The sequence below is a fragment of the Aedes albopictus genome, chromosome 2, assembly GCF_035046485.1.
Source record: "Aedes albopictus strain Foshan chromosome 2, AalbF5, whole genome shotgun sequence".
In the NCBI taxonomy this organism is placed as follows: domain Eukaryota; kingdom Metazoa; phylum Arthropoda; class Insecta; order Diptera; family Culicidae; genus Aedes; species Aedes albopictus.
This window is the reverse complement of record NC_085137.1, coordinates 38,932,696-38,955,676: the sequence shown is the minus strand read 5'-3', so window position 1 is coordinate 38,955,676 and position 22,981 is coordinate 38,932,696. Positions and strand designations below refer to the sequence as shown.

Below are 22,981 nucleotides of genomic sequence, written 5' to 3'. Positions count from 1 at the left end.
CTTTCCAGTCCGATTGGGGGTCCATTTTGAGTAGCAGTTCGCCGATATCCAGGTATCCGGGTCCGTTTGAGCCATGGGGCTCAGAAGAGGGTCAGCGTCAGTCGCTCTCGGGAGAAGAGCAACTGACGAAAAATTGCAAGTGCCGGGGCTGGGAATCAAACCCATGACCATCCGCATATGAAGCGAACGTGTGACCAACTACGCCACGGGCCCCGGCATGTAACACTTATTCTTACAAATGATTTTTTTTTATTTACCATACTCCTTTCGTTTTTTTTTAATTCAAAATAAAGTTAAGGTATCTTAGTTCCGGCTCCATGCATTACTGCAGAACTTCAGAGATTTAAGGGATTCTGGGATTCTATCGCACATTTTATGCTTGAAGCAAACATATAATTTTTACAAAGTCTGTGGTAATATAGTGGCAATTAAATTCTTCGTCAGATTTCTACGAAGGCGCATTGTTTAGTCCTTTCAAATCATGCAATTTATATCGTGCTTTGCAATAATTTTCAGCTTGATGTATTTGATGCATGTTAACAAACAGATTGGGCTGAAAGTGCGACTCTATATTACACCCAAATCCAAAATATATTGAGGTGCCTCCATTAAGATAATGTTACCTAAATGGAATTTGATTATGTTCAGAGCTTTAAGGATGAAGTTGGTTTGCGAAAAAAAACAGAGTTGGGCGTTAATGGCGTATTTAAAGGTTAAAAGTTTAAGACTGGAGTTAAGACAAATCTGATCTATAACTATAATCAGTGTCTATTGAAGCATTATTAAAGGAATTTATGCTTACACAGCCTCATATAACTTTGTGCTGCCAAGTGGTAAGTTCATTGTCTGTTTGAGGATCTCCAAGAACTTTCTTGAGTAAAGATCATCGAATCTACGAGAGCTACTAGTTGTATGTAATAGCATTATGAATGAGGTACATACCCGTATACCGTCAGACATCTATGTTCTTAAGTTCTATAAAGTGAGGGAGTTTAGCCCATCTGATATAAAAAGGCAATAAGGAATCAATTGAAGTATTTCGAATGCAATTTGTTTGCATAACCTCGTACAACCATGTGCTGTCATGTGAAGAGTTCGTTATTTGCTTTAAGAATACTAAGAAACCTCCTGAGACACCCTGAGTCCCCCTTTACACCACGCCCCACACTCCCAGAAGCTTTCTGAAAAGCCCTAAAACTCATTGAAACGCCTTCAGACGCTTCGAAAGGTTTTGAAACGCTTCTTAAAACTACTCCATGAAACCTACGTAAAATCCACCTAAGTGCTTCTGAAGCCCCCTACCACCTACCCCCTAACCCCCCCCCCCCCCCCTCCCCACCCAAAACTTTCTGAAACGCCCTGAAACGCATTGAAACGCCTCTGAAAGCTCCGTTAAGTACACCTGCGAGTCTCTGACTGAAGCCCTCTGAAACCTCCTAAAACGCTCTGAAACGCATGGGAAAGTTCTTGAATGTCCTCTAAACGCCAAAACGCTTTGAAATTTTAAAACTCCCAAGAAACCTCCGTGAAATTCACCAGCGAACCTCTGGAGCCCCCTTCCCTTAAGGTGAATATATGACGAAGCCACACCTCAAATTTTGAAGAGCACAAATCTGAAGAACTCAATGTCGGTTTGCGCTGAAAAGTTGATCGATTCTTCACCACCAGCAGGTAACCAATCGATCAACTTTTCAGCTCAAAACGACATTCGGTTCTTCAGATTTGTGCTCTTGAAAATTCGAGGTGTGGCTTCGTCATATATTCACCTTAAAACTTCCTGAAATTTCCTGAAACGCGTTAAAACGCATTGAAACGCTTTGAAACGACTCCAAAACCTTCATCTGCATTAAATTCACCTGATAGCCTCTAAAGCCTCCTAAAGCTCCTCTGAAACCTCCTGAAATGCCCTGAAAAGCATTGAAACCACCTTAAACCGCCATTGAAACCACCTGCAAGCCTGCGAAGCCTCCTAAAGGCCCCCCAGAAACCTCCTGAACTACATGAAACGCATTGAAAGTCTTTGAAACGCTTTGAAACGATTTGAAACGTCTCTAAAACACACATGAAACCTCCGTGCAATTCACCTGAAAGTTTATAATCCCTCTGCAACCCTCTCAAAGGCCCCGCAAGGCATTGGAACGCCTTAAAATGCCTCAGAAAGCCCCATGAAATTTCCGTGAAATTCATCTCAAAGCCTGAGAAGCCCCTTAAGCCACCCTGAAACGTCTTGAAACGCCCTGATACGCATCGAAACGTCGTCGTCAAATGCAATGAAACGTTTTGAAACACTTTGAAACCCTCATGGAGTTCCCTAAAACGCCTCCGCAACCTCCTGAAACACCTTGAAACGATTTGAATAGCATTGAAGCGTCTTCAAACGCCTCTCAAACCTCGTGATGTTCACCTGAAAGCCATCTGAAACCCCCTCCTAAAACAATTCCTGCAAAAATCCCACGAAACTCATGCAGAGGAAACTATGAAAAAAATCCAGATAAACTTTTTATTTGTTTTCTGAAGAAATTCTTTGCAAAATACCGCAATTGATCTCTGGACAAATTACAGGACGATTTCCTTAGATGAAACTCCAGAGGATTACATAAAGGAATTTTTAGAGGAAATACGCTGATACTAATGAGTCACTAGAAGAATTTTTGAAGGAACTCTCTAAAGAAACTGTGGAAGAAATCCATATGCTTTCTCAGTTACTAGTATTAGTGGTACTGCTTCGATGTTGCTTTCTGTTCTACTATAGGGTATTGGTTTCCTTATTAAGCATGTGGCTCCCATTTTCATCCGATGAAAAACAAAGGATTGAAGCGCTATTTGTTTTGTTTCTTATTTTTGTATTTTTTGTTAGAAGTGAGCACCCATGAAAACAAAAAGAACGGAGTCAATCGGTGCCGTAATCGCTTGTTTTCGAATAGGATGAAAATGGGAGCATGAGATTACTGATGGCACACATACCCTAGATGGAGGAGAACGTGCCTCTGGAGCCGACCTACTGATACTCAAGATATGGAAGAACGTCCACCAGAGGAGAAATTTATTTGGTTTGGTTCCAGTTATCCATATCGCAAAAGCATTTGCTCAAAGGAGAGTCAGTGCCACTCAGCTTGACGAGAATTTGCTGGTGACGCTGCTGGAAACTGAGACCATGACTATTCGCTTACAAAGCGAACGTATGATGATGATGATGATGTTGATGATTGTGTACCCACCATCAGCGCAAGGATTACCTATGGCTGCAGAGTCATACCGGAACGGAATGATCTACCTGATGGTTTGTTGTAGCAGGGTAAGCTAAATTCACTGGAGACCTTCGGAAAACAACATGATAATTGTTATCTCGTGACAAAGTCTGGCCACCCCACGAACATTTGCCCGGAAACCAGTTCATTTAACTTCCTTAGGCTACCCCTCCGAAATCCCCATATATGTCATGTTCAAATATAAAAAGTAATAATAAGGAACGAACTCACCGGGTAATCCTGACCAGCTGGTTTTCTATGATTGGCTTTGGTCTCAGCATGCAACCGGTCCAACCATATTAAATATGCACTCGTTCACACCACTCGCTGATTCTCCGATCGTCCATCGAAGAATCCGAAAAAAATACATAAGCGAGAATACCCGACGCACTGAAAAACAATCTCTTGGATACTAGCATTTCCGAACTCGGAATAACGACGAACACGAGCACCACGATGCGGGCAATATGGTCTCTTGCCACCGAGCCATCGTCGATCGTTTACACAAAGTGCGAACAAAAAACACAAAGAAAAACGCGGGAACGACGAAATGCAGTAAGTTTCAGCCTCCGCGCCCTGCTTGTCACTCACAAAGCGAACGTATGATATTCACGAATCACAACTTCGAGACCGTGATAGAGTTCCCTCAGAGATCTTTATAAGAATATCCCAAGTAACAATTCTGTTGATAATTGGTTTTGTTTGATTTTTATTACGGTTTTATTACAGCAAAAATTAAAACTCACAGTTTTATGACTACTTTTATGAAAACCATTGATGAAATGTTTACAGTATACTTGAAGATATTCATAAAGCCAGATTTAGAGAGTAAACAAAACTCTTCGATATGTAAACCTTTTGGCATTCATTATTACCAGAATAAAACTGTTCAAACTCTCAACAGATGGCTATCCGTTCGATTAGTAACGACATCTGTTGGTGGAAAAGCAGAAACTATGACACTGTTAGGATTATTGCGGTCATCATAAAAATAAACTTGCTTTCGTTTTATTTTCGCTAATTATGGTAGTCGCCATATTGAAAAATCAGATACGTGAATGGAAAACAGTTAATTTTGCTCAAATTAGCAACGAATTGATAGTTTTCCGTCATTTTCATAGCATGCTCACATAAATAAACTCTCTCTGCTGAGTTTTCTTGTAATTCGAGATAGTTTTACTAAATTAACAAATTGATTTGTTTCATTCCAAGACGATAATATTCACCATTTTCGAAGCGCATTAATTTTATGTTTCTGCAACCCCAACATTCACGATAAAATTGAATGCGCATAAGCCTGACAACAATATAACTACTGAATTATTACTTTGAAATGATCACTTCCTACTTACGAATGATATCTCTTCCTGAACTTTACGTACCATTGATGAAGCTTCTCTGTTTCTTGAGCTGTCATAATTTTTGTTGAAAAAAAAAACAACAACAATCATCATAACCTCTTTTCGAGTATGGAAAAATTTTCAACTAGGTTTTAAAACAGTTTTATTGCTACTCTTCATACGGTTTGCAAAACCTCTCCGAGAGTGGTCCACTTAGCCGGATGATGCTCTTATAAAGGTTATCAAGAGGTTTTGATGTATAAATCAGTTTTATTGCAAGTTTTATCAAATTGATCATGAGAACCTCTTATAGAGTCGAACAAAACTTAAAATGTTACTTGGGATCTGCTGGATGATCTTTAAGCAACTCTTGGAAAAATCTCTTGTAATATTGGATTATCTCCTAGAAAAATATCCTGAGGAATTCTTGAAAGCATCTCTGGAGAAACTCTTCAAAGAATTCCTTGTAAATGTTTTTTTTAACTCTCTTGGCGGTTATACTGAGAAGTTTACGGCAGGAATTCAATGGCTACGCTTTTTTTTACGTTTTGAGCCTTTCGTGGCGGAATCTCTGGAGAAATTCCTCTTTTCATTCAGGGATCTTTGGAAGCTACTCCTAGAAGAATTGATTACATGAAATCTATAATTCTGTTTCCTGGGGCAATCTTTGGAACAGTTTTCAAAACAATACCTTCAAGAATTCCTGGTTAAATATTTCAAAGAAATCTCAAGAACAATACCTGTAAAAATCTCTTACCAACTCCTGAAACCTTTGAACAACTGTTGAAGGAATCTGTGGTGAAAACTCTAAAACTTGATTTTTTCATGCAAAATTGGAGTTTTTGACGATTATTCGCAACTTTTTACTCCTAACCAGATACTTAGCCTCATATTTAGGGATATGGAACACATTGGAGGATTTTTTTTTCAAATTTTTTTGCTCGCATTTCGAACATGAAAATATTTTTTGATTCAGATCACTCCAAAACCTGAAGTTTAGGGCTTCCATATGATTATCGAGAATATTTTTTTCACTTTGAGCCCGAAACTAAGCATAAAAACTATTAAAATTTTGCCAAAATTCTGATTTTTCCAATAAAATACGTGTTTCTGAACGGTTTTTGGTATGTATATGTTTTGAAACGTTTTTTTAAAGGTACACTGCCCATAACTGCATATTTGTAACATTTGCAGTTTTTGTCAATATTGAGTTAATATCGGGGCTCGGAGATCGAAGTAGGCATCGCCGCGGATAGACGTGTTTGGTTTCGCTTGTCACATTTATTTTCGTGTTTCTCGTTTCCGCGGATTTAATGATGATTCGGCTTGTGCTACGCCACCAGGATTGCGGTACATACGTTCTTGTTTGAGAAAGTTTTCATCGTTGTGGTGCAATAAAGTGGCGTGGTAAAGAAGAAAATAATCCAATTTCATAGTGATCCGAAACCGATTCTAAGCGGGACAATAAAACCATATTTACCCATCGGTCGGTCGGCGGTGTGCGCGTGAAGTGTTATCACAGCGAAAAGCGTGATAAATGAACAGTAGTGAGATCATTCTACCTTCGGTGAAAAGGGTGAATATTCAGAGACCGTGCAGTGCCAAATGTGTGGCCAGTGATTCATGTGCGCTGTTCGTAGCAAGAACCGGAAGTAATCCCTTCGACCTCGGCAAATGCAGACACAAAGTCCCCGGCTCGTTGACGTACATACCTTTGGACAACAAGCATTACTCAACAGATGGGTGAGATTGTTCCAGCATAGATTACTCAATTATATTTGCAATTATATTTATATTTCACACATATTCAACTGCACATACGGAGCGTTTGGTACGGTATGTCCACGCATCCCTCCACCCCTGTAGATTCTAAAATTATTTAGATGCTTGATTTGACATTCAAAAGTCGAGGCATTTCCAAGAATCATCTTTGCGGCAAATACTGCGCAGTAGGCCTGGCCACTTTGACGCTTGTGTCATATCCTTGATATGCCACTAGCTTCAATATTGACAAGAAAAATAATCGAGCTTAATCTAACTTGATTATTTTCCAGGATGCTTTCTTGTACTGGCTGCGTTTGTATTAGATTAGATTAGATTAGATTAGATATTGAGTTAATATCGGGGCTCATCTCCAAATCATCAGTACTTTCATCTATCCAAATGAACTTTACAAGTTTGTTCCACAAAATGTGAAAAAAAAATACCAAGTCGTTTTGTCTCATTAACAAATATTAACGAATGCAACCGCATAACAGTCACACTGGTAATACACACTGGCCTCATAGCGTACAACCAATCATATTTTGCTCTAATATTTTTTTGAACTATTCGCCCAGCATACAAGAAGAGCTGTAGAAGATTTCATTGCGAAGTAATTAATTTTGAATTTTTGCCAATTTTTTGAAATTTAGTTCCTTTTCCATACTAGTGCAAGTTGCAAACTTTGAGCTCAATTTCCTCCAATGCCTACTTTTGTCGAATGTGACTGTTATGCAGTTATGGGCAGTACAGTTAATTCACAGCATTCTTAGGCAACAAAAATATCTACAAAAGCAAGCTAAACGATTTAAAATTGGTCAAACGGTTAAAAAGTTATAGGACTCTAAAGTTAAATTTTTTTGTAATAAGAAGAAAAAAAATGGATTAAATCTTCAAAAACTCATATTTTGCGTGACTTTGGAAAAAATGATGTTCTACGAGTTTATTTGAAATTTAATTTGTGAGAAATTCATAAAAAGATTGAAAATCGGTTGAAAATTGAGAAAGTTATGGCACTTGAAATGAAAACACCTTTTTATTACTCAAAAATTCAACTTTGAAGCGATTGCGCGACCTCTAAATCTCAATATTTTTGGCTTAAACTCAGAGGTTTCTCTTTTTGTGTCATTTGAATCCAAAGGAGCTTACGAATTCCAGGTTTCAACAACTTTTAAAAAATAAGCCGCAGCCTACTATGGAGGAATTTATGAATAAGCAAGAGCGTTCATATGGAAAAATGAAAAATTCAATGGTATCCCAACAGATCAAAGTTTTTTTGGTCCCATTTCAGGGCCCAAATAAGTGTGCAAAATTTTGGCATGATCGGTTTTTTCTATGTTTTGCGCATCGCGTTCGAAGTTTGTATGGGATTTTACATGGGAAAACACACTTATATGCATTTCTCTCATGACAAGCTCGAATTTTTCTAAAACCATGTAATCGATAAAGTGAAAACATAGCCTAGGGTGTCCTGAAAAATTTTGTCGAAGACTTCGAAGTGATCTGATGCTTATGAAAAAAGTTATAGCGTTGGCATTGCTTGGCGAAACAGCATGATTTTGTTGCTATTGTTATTTCTTTACATGTTAAAACATAACCACATGCAGGCGGTTATAACTATTTGCACAAGCATCGGATCGCTTTGCGGTCTTCAACAAAGTTTTTCAGAACATCCTAGGCTATTATTTTACAGTATCGGTTAAAAAGTTTTAGACAAACTTTTTCAACTTATGGCTAAAATGCAAAAAAGTATGTTTTCCCATACAAAATCCCATACAAATTTCAATTGCAATGCGCAAAGTGTAGACGCAATCGATCGAGCTCAAATTCCGCACAGATACTCAGGACCCGAAACGGAACCAAAAAAGCTTTGATCTGAGAAAACGGTTCCGATGGCCCACGCTAATGAGCTTCTTGAGAGGCTATTGAGAGCCTCTATGGAAGGATTTCTTGAATAATGTTTCGAGGTTTTTTGAGTAATCTTAATTCTTAGTTAATTTGCTCGACGAAGAATTGAAGGATTCTGTGGAGGAAAATGTAGAGCAATAAAAAAAAACAATAAGTTATTCACATGAGGGATACCAATAGGAATATCTGGAAGAACTCTGTGAGAACCTCCAAAAAATTCCTGAAACGGCCATTTTGTTCTTCAAAAATCCATATTTTGTCTCTTGGCAATTTGGCATCGACAAGCGTCGCCACCCGTCAGCTCCTTCACATAGCAGACAGCTTACCCACAAAAACTCTAACTTCTTGCCCTCTTTTTTTGCATACCAAAATATTAAATCTTTACAAATTTTAAGCTTATTGCCAGAATTCGCAGCTTCTCCTTGAAACTCCATTCCTCCGAGTTTCTTCGAATTCATTAGCTTCTCTTTAGTATTAAACAGTCTCAGTTGCTTTCTGGAAAAGCTAGTTTTTAAGTTCCTAAATATATCCTTTTCATCATATTTTTCTAGAACTCACAATTTCATCCCAGAATCTCAAACGTCTTTTTCGAATAATGGGCGTTTTGCACAAATCGCCAGTATTTTTAGCTTGCCTACATAAACTCCAGCTTTTTCGGAAAATTTCTAAAAAAAAAATATTCAAATAGGTATTTGTTTTACTTAAATCCACTACATTTCAATAGGATTAACTTTGTTTTGCCAGGAATCCAGGCCCTGGATCTCAAGAAACCGATAATCTTATTAAACGCATTGTCGTATACTGAGAATGCTCATATTAAGCATAGCACGAAATTTCGAGCATTTTATACGTACTAGCCCGTATGGACGCAACACATTTTGGAACCAAATAACAAGCGGAAACATTACGAAACTGTCAATGGCGTGCGAAGAAATACAGCGCCGTCTCCTGTCATGGGCAATGACCGAAAATGTCACGGAATAATGCCATGAACAAAATGCCACGACGTTTTTCAGTTTCATTCCGATTACGTAAGGATCAGTGATCAATTCAAAATTTATAACTTCGTCGATAAACTTCTCTTACAAGGGCAATACCTTTGGAGATTATGGTTTACAGTCTTGTGAGAAAACTCAAGACTGAAAGCCATAACCTCTTAACATAAACATTAACAGTCGAATGTGTGTAGTAAATAACTCAAACACTTTCATTTCTTTCATAGTAGAAAACAAACAAGATACAAACAAAATGCGTTCACTTACTTGACATACGGAATGTTAGCCGCCACGTGGTACTTTGCTCCGGGGTCAAAGTCAAGTTCGGATCTCAGTACCGGCGGTTTCACACCTCCGAACTGCTCTCTGCGAAAAAAAAAGAAGGCAACAGATTAGCAAACAACTTCCATGCAGTTGTAAAAATCACCGTCTCCCAGCCCTTACCTCAGCAGCCACCAGTGACAGTTGTACTGCTCCTTCCGGACCCGCTTGTCGAAGATGTCGTACCGCCAGGCCTCAAGGGCAAGGGCAAACGGTAGGAAAACCACTTTTTCCAGCGCCAACGAAAACAGGAAATTTATGTCGTGTGCCGTGTCGTCCACATTTTTCTGCACTAGGCCCAGGTTTTGCAGGTGCTTGGGAGCGGCGACCGAGAGTGTTACCGCATCGCCGATGGCTTCGTGGAACCCTATGCGGTGGGTGTAAAAGAAATCGTGTTTAAAAATATGAAAAGGGAAATTAAGGAGAATCTTACCAGGATTGGCACCATCTCGGAACACCTTGGGATTGTTTCGATAGTTCAGGAAGTACTGCACGTGAGCCAGTTCATGATGTACGGTTATGAAATCTTTGTGATTTACCGAGGTGCACATCTTGATGCGGTAATCCTTGCCGTTGCAGAAGTCCCACGCGGATGGTTGACACAAAACCGGCCTATCTGGTGGTTGAGTGAAGATAGAAGTCAACCAGAAGTCTGGCGGCAAGGCACTCATGTTCATCGACACAAAGAACTCTTCCGCAATTTGGAACATCACCAACGGATTGTAGCCCTGTTTGATCATTTCCGGCGTGACTTCTAGGAAACTGCGGCCAGGGTAGGGTATGACGATGTCCAGGATGTTGTTCCAACTTTGACCGTACATGTCACCTAGGATGTGGTCTGGAAGAGGGGCGTTTCGGTTGATTTTATCTGGGCCATAGAACTCCCGGAGCTTTCGACGGACGTATGCGTGGATCATTTCGTACAGCGGGAGGATCTCGTTCCAGACTTGTTCCATTTCTTCGCGGAAGTTCCGGGATTCGTACGGGAATTGCCAATAGGCAGCAGCATTTGTAAAGTCTGCAGATAAACGAAAGTCATAATAAATAAAGGAATACATCTAACATTTTGTTACTCACTATTTACGCGTCCAGCATCATTAGTCAGATCGACCAGCTGTTCGAACAACTCCCGCATGTGTCTACCAGATTTGCGTCGCCACTCTAACCACGTATACTGAAGCTCATTCCAATCCCTGCTCTTGGCCATAATCTACAACAACCACGGAAATTAATTTCAAATCAATCAATCGCCACTGATCAAAACCAAGTGCTCCCATACCTCTTTCAAATGGGGCTGAAGCCGCAAACCGCACTCGAATGGTCGCTCGAAGGCACAAATGTCCGCACCGTTGAAGATCGCCAGCATGTCGTTGACAATCCGGTTGTACTGTTGGAGTTGAAAATGAAGGGAAATGATGACTCACTCACTGATTAATAAAACAAACTCGTTCATAAGTGGATCTTACCCTATCAAGTTGATCGGGTGGCAGGGCACTCGGGCCAATGATGGACATTAGCCGGACTTGGCGATAAAGCTTGTCGTCAAATATCTTGGACTGATCGATGCGGCTCATCTGCACCCACAGTAACCGTTGGAAGTCGTTGTAACGCTGCTGGGCTGCGATCTGTGGAAGTGGAATGAAGATCAAGGAGATGGTAATTATCAATTTGAAACGGTTTCAGTGATGCTTGAATTTGTGTTTGGTTGGTTGAACCAATCTACAACTTGGTGTAGAATAGGTCGGAGGAATATACAATTGAGCTTCGTGGTTGCTTCATTCACCTGAGCAATGCCCAAATGCCCAACGTTATTAACCCTTCCGTGACCACCCCCTTAACGAGAATGCGAAAAAACACACTAATCGATATAGCTTTTTTGTATTTCAATATTTTCAACCAAATTTTGATACAAAAAACGCATATCCTTCTACTTTATGGACTTGGCAGGGATTTTTGGAATGGCCACCTGGTTCTGGGGTCATTCCGGGATCAAAATGGGTTATTGGAATTGGTTATTTTGGAAAAAGTAAATTTTTGAATTCATGTCGACTGAATTCATGCCGGGGGAATCCTAAGAAAAGATCCTTGAATACCTGGAGGAATACCTATTTCTCCTTGGCAGAATCGACAAAGGTAAACTAAAGGAATCCATGGTAGAGTCCCTCAGGCAGTATTGCAGAAAGTATACTAGGAGAAATCCCTAGAAGTATTCCAGGACGAATCATAGTTAGAATTTCTGGAGGAGTTCTAATTGGAATCCCAGCAGGAATTCATGGAGGAAGGCCAAAAGAATTTCCTAAAGAAATCCCATGAGAAATTTCTTGAAGAACCCTTGCATGAAATCTCAGGAAGAAGTCATGGATAAATCCTTGAAGAAATCCCTGAAAGAATCGCCGAAGGAATTTCTGGAAACATCCCAGGAAGATTGCCCTTAGAATTTCTGGAGAAGTTGCTGGAAGAACCGCAGCAGGAGTTGCTTGAGAAATCCCAGCTAGGAGCACCAGGAAGAATCTCATGAGGCATTTCTGGATAAAATCTATGAAAGAGTTCCTGGAAGAATCATTGGAATAACTTCTGGAAGAATCCCAGAAGGATTGTCTTGAATAATCCCACCTGGAATTCCTGGAGCAATCCCTAGAAGAATTCCGAGAAGTATCATAGTAAGAATTTTAGAGAAATCCTAGGAGGAATCGCAGGAAGAATCTCTATAGAAATTTCTAGTGAAATCCTATCAAGGCTGCCTGGAGAAATCCTGAGAGCGTCCATGAATAACGATTTTATTCTAAGTGACCATCGTGAAATATGCAATAACTTTCAAAATCGTGAAGTTTGATATGTCGCATGATGGTTCGTCTAAGAAAAATGGATCCTGGGACCACCGGAACCGATTCCCGTAAAATCCGTTTATCGGTTCCAAAATGGCCAAAAGTATTTCGAATAACACAAAAACATCTCAGAATGCTGTTATCTTGAAAAATCACGATTTTTGAGGTGTCGCATGATGGTATTGTATTATTTTAAAAAATTGACCCCGGAACCGGTTGCCCAGAACATCCGTAAAACTGGTTCCAAAACACTTAGTGACCGGGATGGACTTCCAAACATATTTGACTATCATTTTAGTTCACTTAGGTCTGAAAATTAAACTGTTCTCATCTCATATCGAAAACTTACTTTTTCCAAAATGGCCTATTCCAATGACTCATTTTGATTCCAGAATATCTCCGGAACCAGGTGGCCATTCTTAAAATCCCTACCAAATCTTTAAATTAAAAGGAAATGCACTTCTTGTATCAAAATTTGGTTGAAAATATTGCAAAACAAATTAGTTATGGCGAAAAGTGTGTTTTTCGCACTCTCGTTAAAGGATAAAGGAAGGGCTAGTATTTAAGAATATGACCAAAACAAAGTTGAATTGAGTACTGAGCTCTAGTAATCTTCAAGTTCCTATATGAACTTCTTGAACCCCTTCTTGAGTAAAGACTTTCAAATCTACAAATGTAATGGAACAATTTTGAAAAACAAATTGCCGTCGACATGTAATCGAATAGGCACCATCAGTTCAAACGATGAACTCCTTCCCGGATGCCTCCAGAGTTTCTTTCCAGAATTTCTCCTAGGGGAGTCTGGGAGTCCTGGGGAGTCCTGGGACTTTTTCAGGAATTCATTCCGCGACTCCTCTACGAATTCCTTTGAATAACTTCCTGGAATTCCTTCCGGGATTTCTCCCGAAGCTCTTTCTGAGATTCTCACAGGAATTCGATTGCTCCCGGAGTCCCATCTGGGATTCCCTAGGAGGTTATTCAGAATTCCTTCAGAGGTGCACTCTTGGATTATTCCAGAAAGTATTCCTAGGTTCCTGCAGAAATTTCTTCCGAGATTCCTCCAGAAGTTCCTTTTGAGATTTCTCTAGAAAATATCTTCAGGGATTCCATTAGGACTTTCGGAAGGGATTCCGCAAGGAGCTCCTTCCAGGATTTCTTCATTTGAGGATTCCACCTTCTAAGATTAAGGATAAGGATAAGGAGCACTTTCTAGGAGTCCTGCAGAATTGTTTTCTGAGACTGTCCAGAAGTTCCATCTGAGATTTCCCAATGAGTTCCTTCTGTCATTTCTCTGAAAGTTGCTTTTGGTACATTCCAAGGAACTCCTTCTAGGAATTGACCTTTCGTCTAAGATTCCTTGAGGAGCACTTCCTGGGATTCCTCCAGAAATCCTAGAAGGAACTTCCTCCAACTCTTGAAAGAATCCCTAAACTCCTGAAGAAATCCCAGGATGAATTCCTGGAGGGATCTTGGAGCGACTTCCTGTTTGAATCTCGGAAAGAATTTTCGGAAGAATCCCGAAACAAATTCTCAAAGTAAGCTCGGAACGAATTCCTGGAGGAAACTTGAGAGAATTTCCATAAGGATCGCCATCCTGGTGGGATCTCGGAACAAATTTCTGAAGGAATCTGAAAAAAAATCCTGTAGAAATCAAACGATCTACAGCTTTATTAAAAGTTGATGTACCCGGAAGCAATTTCGGCTTTTCGACGTTTCCACGCCGCCACCGCCAGTAAAGTTGCCCGGCACGCCACTGTTCATATTTATCCTTGCTGCCGAAAAAAAATTCCCACGCCGATGAGAATATAGGTCGACATTGATTTTTTTATCTACAAACTATCTGTTTAGTCCTGATAGCAGAAATAGTGATCATTTTTAAACTCTTCGCTTTTTTTCTAGTAAATTTTTGCCGTATTTTTCTTGAATTTTTTTTATATTTTTTTTTTTAGTTTTTATTTTTGTGTATTTTAACTTAAATGCTAATTCTACGCTCCTTTTTCTTGAAATCTTTTATGAATTGTCAGCAAACTTGTTTATGATTTCTTTACAATGTATATTTTTTTAATATCTCATGAGATTATTATACTTTACAGAAGTGTAACCGTTTCTCAAGATTTCCGGATCTCCGGGAATGTTTTATCTTCCGGGTGCTTTTGGAATATACATGAATTTTGGATAGGGATTCCTTCAGGAATTTCTCCAAGCATTTCTTAATAAATTTCTAAAGTAATTGAACCAAGGCTTTCTCAAACAATGTTTCCAGGTATTACTCAAGCAATTTCTTAAATACCATCATCTAAGATATCTTCGAGAATTTCCCTATGATTCTTTCAGGAATATCATGAATTTTTAATGAATATCTTCAGAGATTGCTACGTAAACTAGACAAAAGATTTATTCAAAAAAATCCTTCAAAGATAATTTCAGAAATTCCCCCGCGGATTTTTTCTAAAACTTCTTCAGGAATTCCTGCGGAAATATTTGCAGAGATTTATTCAGTAGTTTAAGAATTATTTTATGAATGTCATCAAGGGACTTCATCAGAAGTTCTTCCATAGATTTTTTTAGAATTACATCTAGAACCTTTTTTTAATTTTCAGTGATTCGTTCGTAAATTCTTTCATGGCTCCTCCAGAAAATTACTAGAAAGCAATGCTTCTGCGATTCCTTCAGAGACTGTACTTCATGAAATTACACAAAAAAATACTGGCTTTTTTTCAATGATTTTCTTAGGGAATTTCTAAAGGAGTTTCTAGAGATAAATCTAAAAGTACAAAGATTTTTTTGGAAATTTTCTAGAAAAGATTCCTGAACGAAATTCTCCTCTAAAGCATTATCTGAATCTATGGAAGAGTTTCTGCAGGAATCGCTGGGTAATACCTGAAGGAACTCCTTCAGATGGCTTTGGAGGAATTCGAAGAAGAATTGTATGGGAAAAAATCTAAAGTAACCTATAGAAGAGTTTCTGGAGGAACCCCTTCAGATAGCTATAAAGAAATTCCTAGAAGATTTAATGAGCAACTTTCGGAGCAATTAAATGAAAAATTCATGGAGGAGTCTCTTAAAAAGGTTTCTAAAAGACACTTTTGAGGAATTTCTGAAGTAAACCTTAGAAAAATTTATGAAGGAATCCAAGCAGAAACTGCAGACAAACACATTGGAGGAAATCTTGAATAAATAAATAAATAAGTTCATGCAGGGATTCTTGGGGGATGTTCTGAATCATGAAGAACTATTATAGACTTCTGGAAAAGTTCTTTAAAAATCTTCCAAAATGTCTGAACGTGTAGGTGATAAACAGCCCTAATACATTTTCTCAAATAATCGCTAGAGGAACTTTTGAAGGAGACCCAGCATTAATTTGAAACAAAACAGAAAGAGTTCTTGATGAAATAACTAAATTATGCTAAATAAAAAGAAAATCGGGTTAAGTACGGTTCCTTTGAATTCCACTAAGAATTTGCATCCTTTGACAGATACGTATTTCGAGCTCAACTGTAAGGTCGTCTTCAATGTCTTGTACTTGACTCGACTGCTTATGCTTCTAAAGAAATTTTTTTTTTTTTTTTGAAGGAATTTCCAAACAAAAGCCTGAAAATGTGGAGAATGGTCTGCAGTTATAACAAGAATAATTTCTTGAGATATTCCTGCAGAAACAACAAGAAATAAATCCCGAAGTGAATTCTGAAAGAATTTCTGAAAGAAACTCTGAAAGTATTTTTAAGTGTTCCCCAGAATATTTTCTGGAAGAATTCCTTGGAAGTCTCGATGAATTGCAAGAGAAGTTTGTGGTGCAATGCCTTACTAGAAGAATTTCTCGAATACTTACTGAACAAAGAGCTCAAGTAATCTTTAATAAAACTTTTGATGGATTCGCTAGAGGAACTCTTCCACTTTATGCAGGCATTGAATGTTTGAAGGAATGGCTGAGTGAAAACTGAAGAAACGCCGGGAGAAATATCTTGTAGAATTTCCAGAGAAATTTCTAGAGGTATTTCTGGGAAAATCTAAAAACAATCTGAAGGAAATTCAAAAAGGAATTCCTGGAGGTATCTTTGGAGGAACTCTTGCTAAAATCATGCAAAAGGTTCCTGCAATGATTTCAGAATTCTACGAAAAATTATTGGAGATATTTCAGAAGGAATCTCTATGCAACTCCTAAAGGTGGACGCTATTTTACATTCATGAATGTAAATAATGTTCTTGGAAGTTTCCGGAACCGGAATCATCGGATTATTGGTCCACATACTTGCTGGTTCTTGGATTGATATTTGGCTTAATAACTAAATAACATCATCCTGATCAGGAAAAACCATTCAAATAATGTGCATAAGGTTCAACATTGAAGTAATTTCATAAGGGACGTACCAGTATAATAGGGCGCTGGAACTTGGAAACCTTGGATAAACAGGTCTAATGTTACCAAAACAGCACTTGTCTATGATACGTTTTAGAAAAATATCCATAGAACAGGCATGTGACTTTCTGAATTTCTACTTTGAGGATTTTTTTATAAATTTCCTGCAGAACGTCTTCAAGGAATATCTCTAAAATTTAAATCAAAATACTTGTAAGGATAGTTTTTATTGAAATCCATGATTTCTTTACGCACATAAAAGGCAAAATATGTTCTGTTTTTTTTTTCAGTTGACGTTTTTAAAGGACTACTCAAGTAACCAAAAGTTCCGCTTCCCATGACAAAATGCACTTTCAAGTTCCACAAAATTCGGATAAAGTTCCGAACGGAACTTTCTAGCTGCTTAAGAGGTTAACAATAAGCCTTGCTGGAACTTCGCACATAAGTACCAGCAAGGCTCATTGTTAGCCTCTTAAGCAGTCAGAAAGTTCCACTTGGAACTATATCTGAACTTGGTGGAACTTGAAAGCTGCTTAAGATGCTACTCTGAACTTTGATGGAATTTTCTAATTCCTTAAAGTTCATTTCAGTAGCTTTATGTCTAAGGATTTATTTTTGTCATTATAAGCAAATTTCCAACGACAACTAAATTAAATTCACCAAATCAATGAACATGAAGTGCAGATGAAAAAAAATATGACGCCCACCAGATTCGAACCGGTAGTCACACCGTTAGAGCCCTACACTCTAGCCCGACACCACAATTGCAAAGCGGATGAAAGCTGACTTGAATCAATCCTCTGTCGACATCTAGGTTTGCACACTTAGACAGTAGCGAAGTTAACTAATCCATATTATGTATCTGTAGCAGCGCAGCGGTATGACGGCAGCTTATCACGCAGGAGGTCCCGGTTCAAATCTACGTAGGAGAGTGCCACAATCATAAAAAATAAGTATGTAAAAGTAAGTTTGACAAGTAACAACAAGGTTGTGATGAATCTGAAAAGTAAGTTTTTGTTTTCACATTCATTTTGAGGCAGTTCCGTCAGAAGCTGCTTAGAAGGCTATCCTACTTCCTTATGTAAACTTTCAAGTTCTGAAATTACTTAAAAAGAAGCTGCTTAGAAGGCTAAAGAGCAACCTCTAACAAGCTGCTTAGCTTATAAAATACCCTCTTATCTGAACTTTCGGTAACTTGAGCAATTCACGCAAATTATTCGGCTTCGGCGCATACTTCTACACACAAGTACGTTTCAGGGGGGTTCAGGGTCTTCTCAGGGGGCTTTAGGGGCCTTCAGGGTGTTCCAAGGGTCTCCGAAGATTTCAGTAGAGTTCCAGTGGGTCTCAGGAGCGTTTCAGAAGCTTATAGGGGCATTTCAGGAGCTACCAAGGGGGGTCCAAGATGCTTTCAGGCAAGTAACTGTAGGCATTTTAGAGGCGTTCCAAGAGGTCTCTGGGGCGCTCCAGCGGGTCTCAGGGGTGTTTTTGGGGGTCATATGGGCGTTTCAGAGGATCCAGAAGGGTACCTGGAGGTCTCAAGGGAGTTTCAGAAGGTTTCAGGGGGTATCAGGGGCGTTGCAGTTAGCGAGCCGTGAGGGTTTGGTTTTTATTTATGTGTATTTTATTTTAAATTTATGTGTATTCTATTTGAAATTCTAAATCTTCACTCAGGGGCCTGAGGGAGTTCGAAGCCATTTCAAAAAGCTTCAGAAGATTTTCGCAGGTTTTGGAGAATCTCAGGCGTGCTATATGTGGTTTCAGGGAGTTTTTGGGGGTATTTAGGAGGCATTTCAGAAGTATTTCCAGAGATCTCTTCTCAAACATCTCTTAAACTCCTTGAAACGACCCTGAAATGCCTTGAATCGCCCCTAAGATCATAATACCATTGAAATCCCTTGAAACCCTGTAGTTAATCTAGAATGCCTATGAAACCCCTTGGGTTTAAAGGCGTTCCCGAAACCCACCTCCTACGGTACGACAATAAGGGCCTGTCCATAAACTACCTAGAATCGAAGGAGGGGGTCGGTTCTGACCAAGTTTCGAAATGTTTGAAACCCGTGATCCCATTGCAACGCCCTCTGAAACCCCTTGGATCGCCTTTAAAATGCTCCAAAAACCTCCTGAAAAGCACCTGAATACATCTTGAAACGCCCGTGAAATACAATGTTCCTGAATTCCTTTAAAATGCCTCTGAAATGCCTTGAAATGCCCCTGGAACCGCCGGAGGCATTTTTCACGCATTTTTCACACCCAGAATCGCCTTTAAAGCCCCTTGAAACGTCCCTGAAATCCCCTTAATACTATTAAAACGCCAATGCTTACCAGGGGAGCCCCACGAGGTCCTAGGGAATTACAGGGGGTTTCAGGAGCATTTCAGGGGCATTTTAGGAGCAATTCAGGGGCAACCAGGAGATCTCAGGGTCTGAGAGGGATTCAAAGGAGTTTCAGGAGGGTACCTGGACGACTCAGGGGTGTTTCAGGGGCACCAAGGGGGTTTCAGGCTGAAATCCCGGTAATCTCATTAATACACCGATGAAACCTGACGAATCGCCCTTGCAAGGTTCCTCGAATCCCCTGAAACAACGCCAATGAAACGCCCATGAAGCCCCTAGGAACCCCCTTTTTTGGGCTGACTGGGAACTTCCTTCCTCTTGGTTCCATCTCAAATGCTCAGGAGCAAGTGCAAGTTTTGGCTGGAAATCCAGGATGGTGAACTTCCCGGGAGGAATATTTGGACGACTCCCTGGAAGGTTCCGGGAGAAATCCTTTTGAGAACCACAAGAGAAAATTTGGGAGGAAACCTTGTATCGGAATGCTGGCTCCAGAGGCACGTTTTCCTCCATTTGGGACATTTATCCCATCGCCGTAATAAAAGCATATTTCATCATCTACCCGAGGGAAATAAAAGGAAATTAGGAGTAAGATGGGGATAAGCACAGGTAGGGAAATAGCAAAAGATACTCTAACAGAGGGTACCAACTAATAAGCGAAACACAATGGGTTCAAACAGCGCCCTGAAAAAGGCCACAGCAGGTTAGCGGTGACAAGACTGCCCCTTGAGGCCATCCACAATCACTCAAATTCCTGATCGCTGCTTGATGCAATGTCGAGAAGCGATGTTAGTTTCTGAGCATTGATCCTTGATCTTTCCTCTGTGTAAGGAAATTGATTTTGAAAATATTGCTTCGTTATTTAATAAAAAAAAAATGAAATTCAACCAGTTTAGCCTTAAGTAATTATTTCTTAGCTTTTGATTGAACCATGGAGTGTAGGTTTGTATATATACAAGTACATACATTCTTGATTGTTGATTGATAATAACGTGTTAAGATTATGTAATTGCTGCAAGCCATCCTTAACAATAAGCAGCATCTATTATAAAAAAACAAGTTCATAACATTCTCAATGCCAACAATTTGAGTAATCATACCATACGAAATGTCACGTGATACTACTTAATTTCAATTAGTCGGCAAACAACCTCGCAAACAATCGAAAAACAAACTCAATACCCCAATGCCAAAGTCAACCGAAATTGAACACTGTCTTCATCTTCTTGTCGGCGACAAAGTTCAATGTTAACACAATTTCAACCATTGTCATTTACACTGCCACACCAGGGGAATACAGTCACGCTAGCTCAGATACCATATAGCAAAAAACCAAGCCACGAGATCACCAATTTTCCCACGGCGCGATGGCTTTTACGGCTTATTCATCACCTTCCACCGATCAACGAACCACCACAAGTGCTCATTGTCTCTAAACCATTCTTCTGACCTAAACGCTAATTTTCCAACCCACCACCGCTGCATCACTCACCACCCAACGAAGGTGGTGCAGCTCTAAACAAGAAGATTTAAGATTTTTGCGTGCCTGTTCGGTGTTCTAAGAATCTACAGAAACCCTAGAACTCTTTCAGATCCAACCGCGCCTGGTGTATGTCAATGTCAAACAACCGCACGAAAGTTCCCACAATTGTGCCATACAACGCGTGATTATATCTGCCCGGATCTATGCTACCGGGCCGCCACACACATGAACTTAAATTCGGAATAAGAAACCACAAATTAGTTTTATTATACATATGTGTAATGTAAGAACCGCCTTACCGCTTCCACCTGAGTCGCTTCGTTGACGTTCGTCTCGAAGTTCCACTGGGCACCCACGTTCAGCGAACATTCGAGCGAGCTCTTGCGATCGATTTCCGTTAAGAAGGAGCGAAGTTTTTCCGTCTCCGCTCGGAAACGCCGTTCCTCTTCGGCACTGCGAAACGGTCCCTGGAAAAACGAATCCCGTGGTCGTCCCCGTTCGAAGTCTCGCTCGTTCGGGGGTCCGAACTGGGGCCGTCGGTTCGGATCGAAGCGATCGTCGTTCGGGTTTTGGTTGTATGGGTTGCGATCTTGGTAAAGGTCTGGGTTGTCCACATCGCTGACGTAGGGCCGCTGGTTTGGGTTGTAACGACCGTCCGGATTGCGGAAACGGTCCTGGCCCTGGTTGGGATTGTAGGGTTGGCGGTTTTGATAGAGGTCCGGGTTGTCCACATCGGACACGTAACGGTTGCGATCGCGATCGTACGGATTGCGGTTCCGGTTTCGGTAATCGTAGTCGTTGTTGTATTGGTTCCGATCGTCGTAGGAGAAGGGCTGAAAGGATTAGAAAATATTTGTTATTAAAAAATAAGGTAAATTTGCAAAAACTCATAAAACAAACTGTAATATTGGAATTATTTCCTAAGTTTCAACTAATGGTTTCCGAAAACAAATGCTTAATATGGTTTTCTAGGCGTGCTGTCGTTTGCATTTTATCGATTTACTATACATCACTATACAAACTTATTCCGCACTAGGTACTAATACAAGACTACAGACCTGATCACTAGTTAGTGGCTTGGTCACTTTTTCAGGCCGGTCACTGTAAAGCCCCTATTTGCACTGATATCAAATTTTTCGATAAAAATTCACTATTTTAAACTATTTTGAACATCCTTTGTTAACCCTATTGATGAATTAATGAACGGATAAAAGAGTGTAGTTGAGTTTAATTAGAGATGAATAAGTGTACAACGACCATTTATCTTCTGAAAAAAAAAAGAATGTTTTCTATGTGCATTTCCTTCGGGATATTCAGAATACTTCAACAGTATTAAGGGGGTTCAGGGACGTTTCAAGGGGCTTTACAGGCAATGGTGAATTTCAGGGTTCAAGCGATATGGCACCGCTTCCAAAGTGTCATAGCCCAGTTAGAAGTGCCTCGGGCACATCAGGAACGATGCCAGTAAGTTCCTGATTATGGTATACTGGTCATGCTTAGTAATTGGTAAAAGAGATGGTACACGCTAAGGTAACTATGCACAAGTGAGCTGATGGCGACGGCATTCTATCCTCTTAGTAAGGTCGGGTGACACTGACTTGAAACGGCGGATAGGCTAATGTCGACGCTGTCTTCCGCCCCATAAAACCGTGGAATGGCCTTAAAGTACGTTCCTGATCTGTGCCCAGCTTAGACAACTATCTGGGTGGAAGTAGGTTCAGATGAACACTCCTGATTAGCGCTGATCCGGCTCTGAGCTCAGTCCCCATAAGGGCCTGGGCCAACCCTCGGGTGGCCTCCCTGCTTGCATAGATAACCACCAGGATCCTTGGCGACTACTTCATTTACAATGAGGGATAGCGGCTCTAAGGGGGGCCCAACAGACATGACTTCGAAATTCAACAACTGTAACAACGTGGTCGAGTGTGGAGTAACTGAGGGAGCGGCATTGAACCCGTTCGCGCGTGGAGGCTTGGCTAGATCGCCACTCCGAGGGGCTGGTGCACCCACCAGCGAACCAGCGGCAGGAAGTTCAAGTGGAGCAAGTGGTGCACGAAGCGGTACAGCGCCGACGGAGGAAGCACAGATGACCGGTGCGGACCTCACGCGGGCGCTGAACCGCAACAGGAGCGGGCTACCAAAGATGTTGGTAGTTGCCGAACAGCTGGATGAGCTGATCGGCTACACGAACGGGCGGACAACCATCAGCAAGGACCTGAAACAGGGCCTGCTGAAGCTCCGCAAATCACTGGCTCTGGCCAAGAAGGAGTACGACCTCCTGGTGGAAGAACGAAGTGCTGCTCATGCGAGCAAGGAAGAGCGGTCCACCCAAACGGACAACTTCCTCCTTGCTGAGCCTTCTGAACCTGCTGAGGAGACGCGGCCCAAGAAGCGTCCGGCAGAGTCGGGTGCA

General features: G+C 40.4%; 1 protein-coding gene across 1 annotated transcript in view; it reads right to left on the bottom strand.

Moving 5' to 3' along the window:
- LOC109421171 (angiotensin-converting enzyme) overlaps positions 1-22,981 on the bottom strand; it is a 484,598-nt gene that overhangs the window by 441,365 nt on the left and 20,252 nt on the right. Inside the window, exons 3-9 of the mRNA XM_062849491.1 lie at positions 20,868-21,401; positions 11,040-11,198; positions 10,853-10,960; positions 10,651-10,783; positions 10,007-10,591; positions 9,697-9,940; positions 9,520-9,618 (exon numbers count right to left, since the gene is read on the bottom strand). Coding sequence (XP_062705475.1) covers positions 9,520-9,618; positions 9,697-9,940; positions 10,007-10,591; positions 10,651-10,783; positions 10,853-10,960; positions 11,040-11,198; positions 20,868-21,401 — 1,862 coding nt within the window. The remainder of the gene's footprint in view (positions 1-9,519; positions 9,619-9,696; positions 9,941-10,006; positions 10,592-10,650; positions 10,784-10,852; positions 10,961-11,039; positions 11,199-20,867; positions 21,402-22,981) is intronic.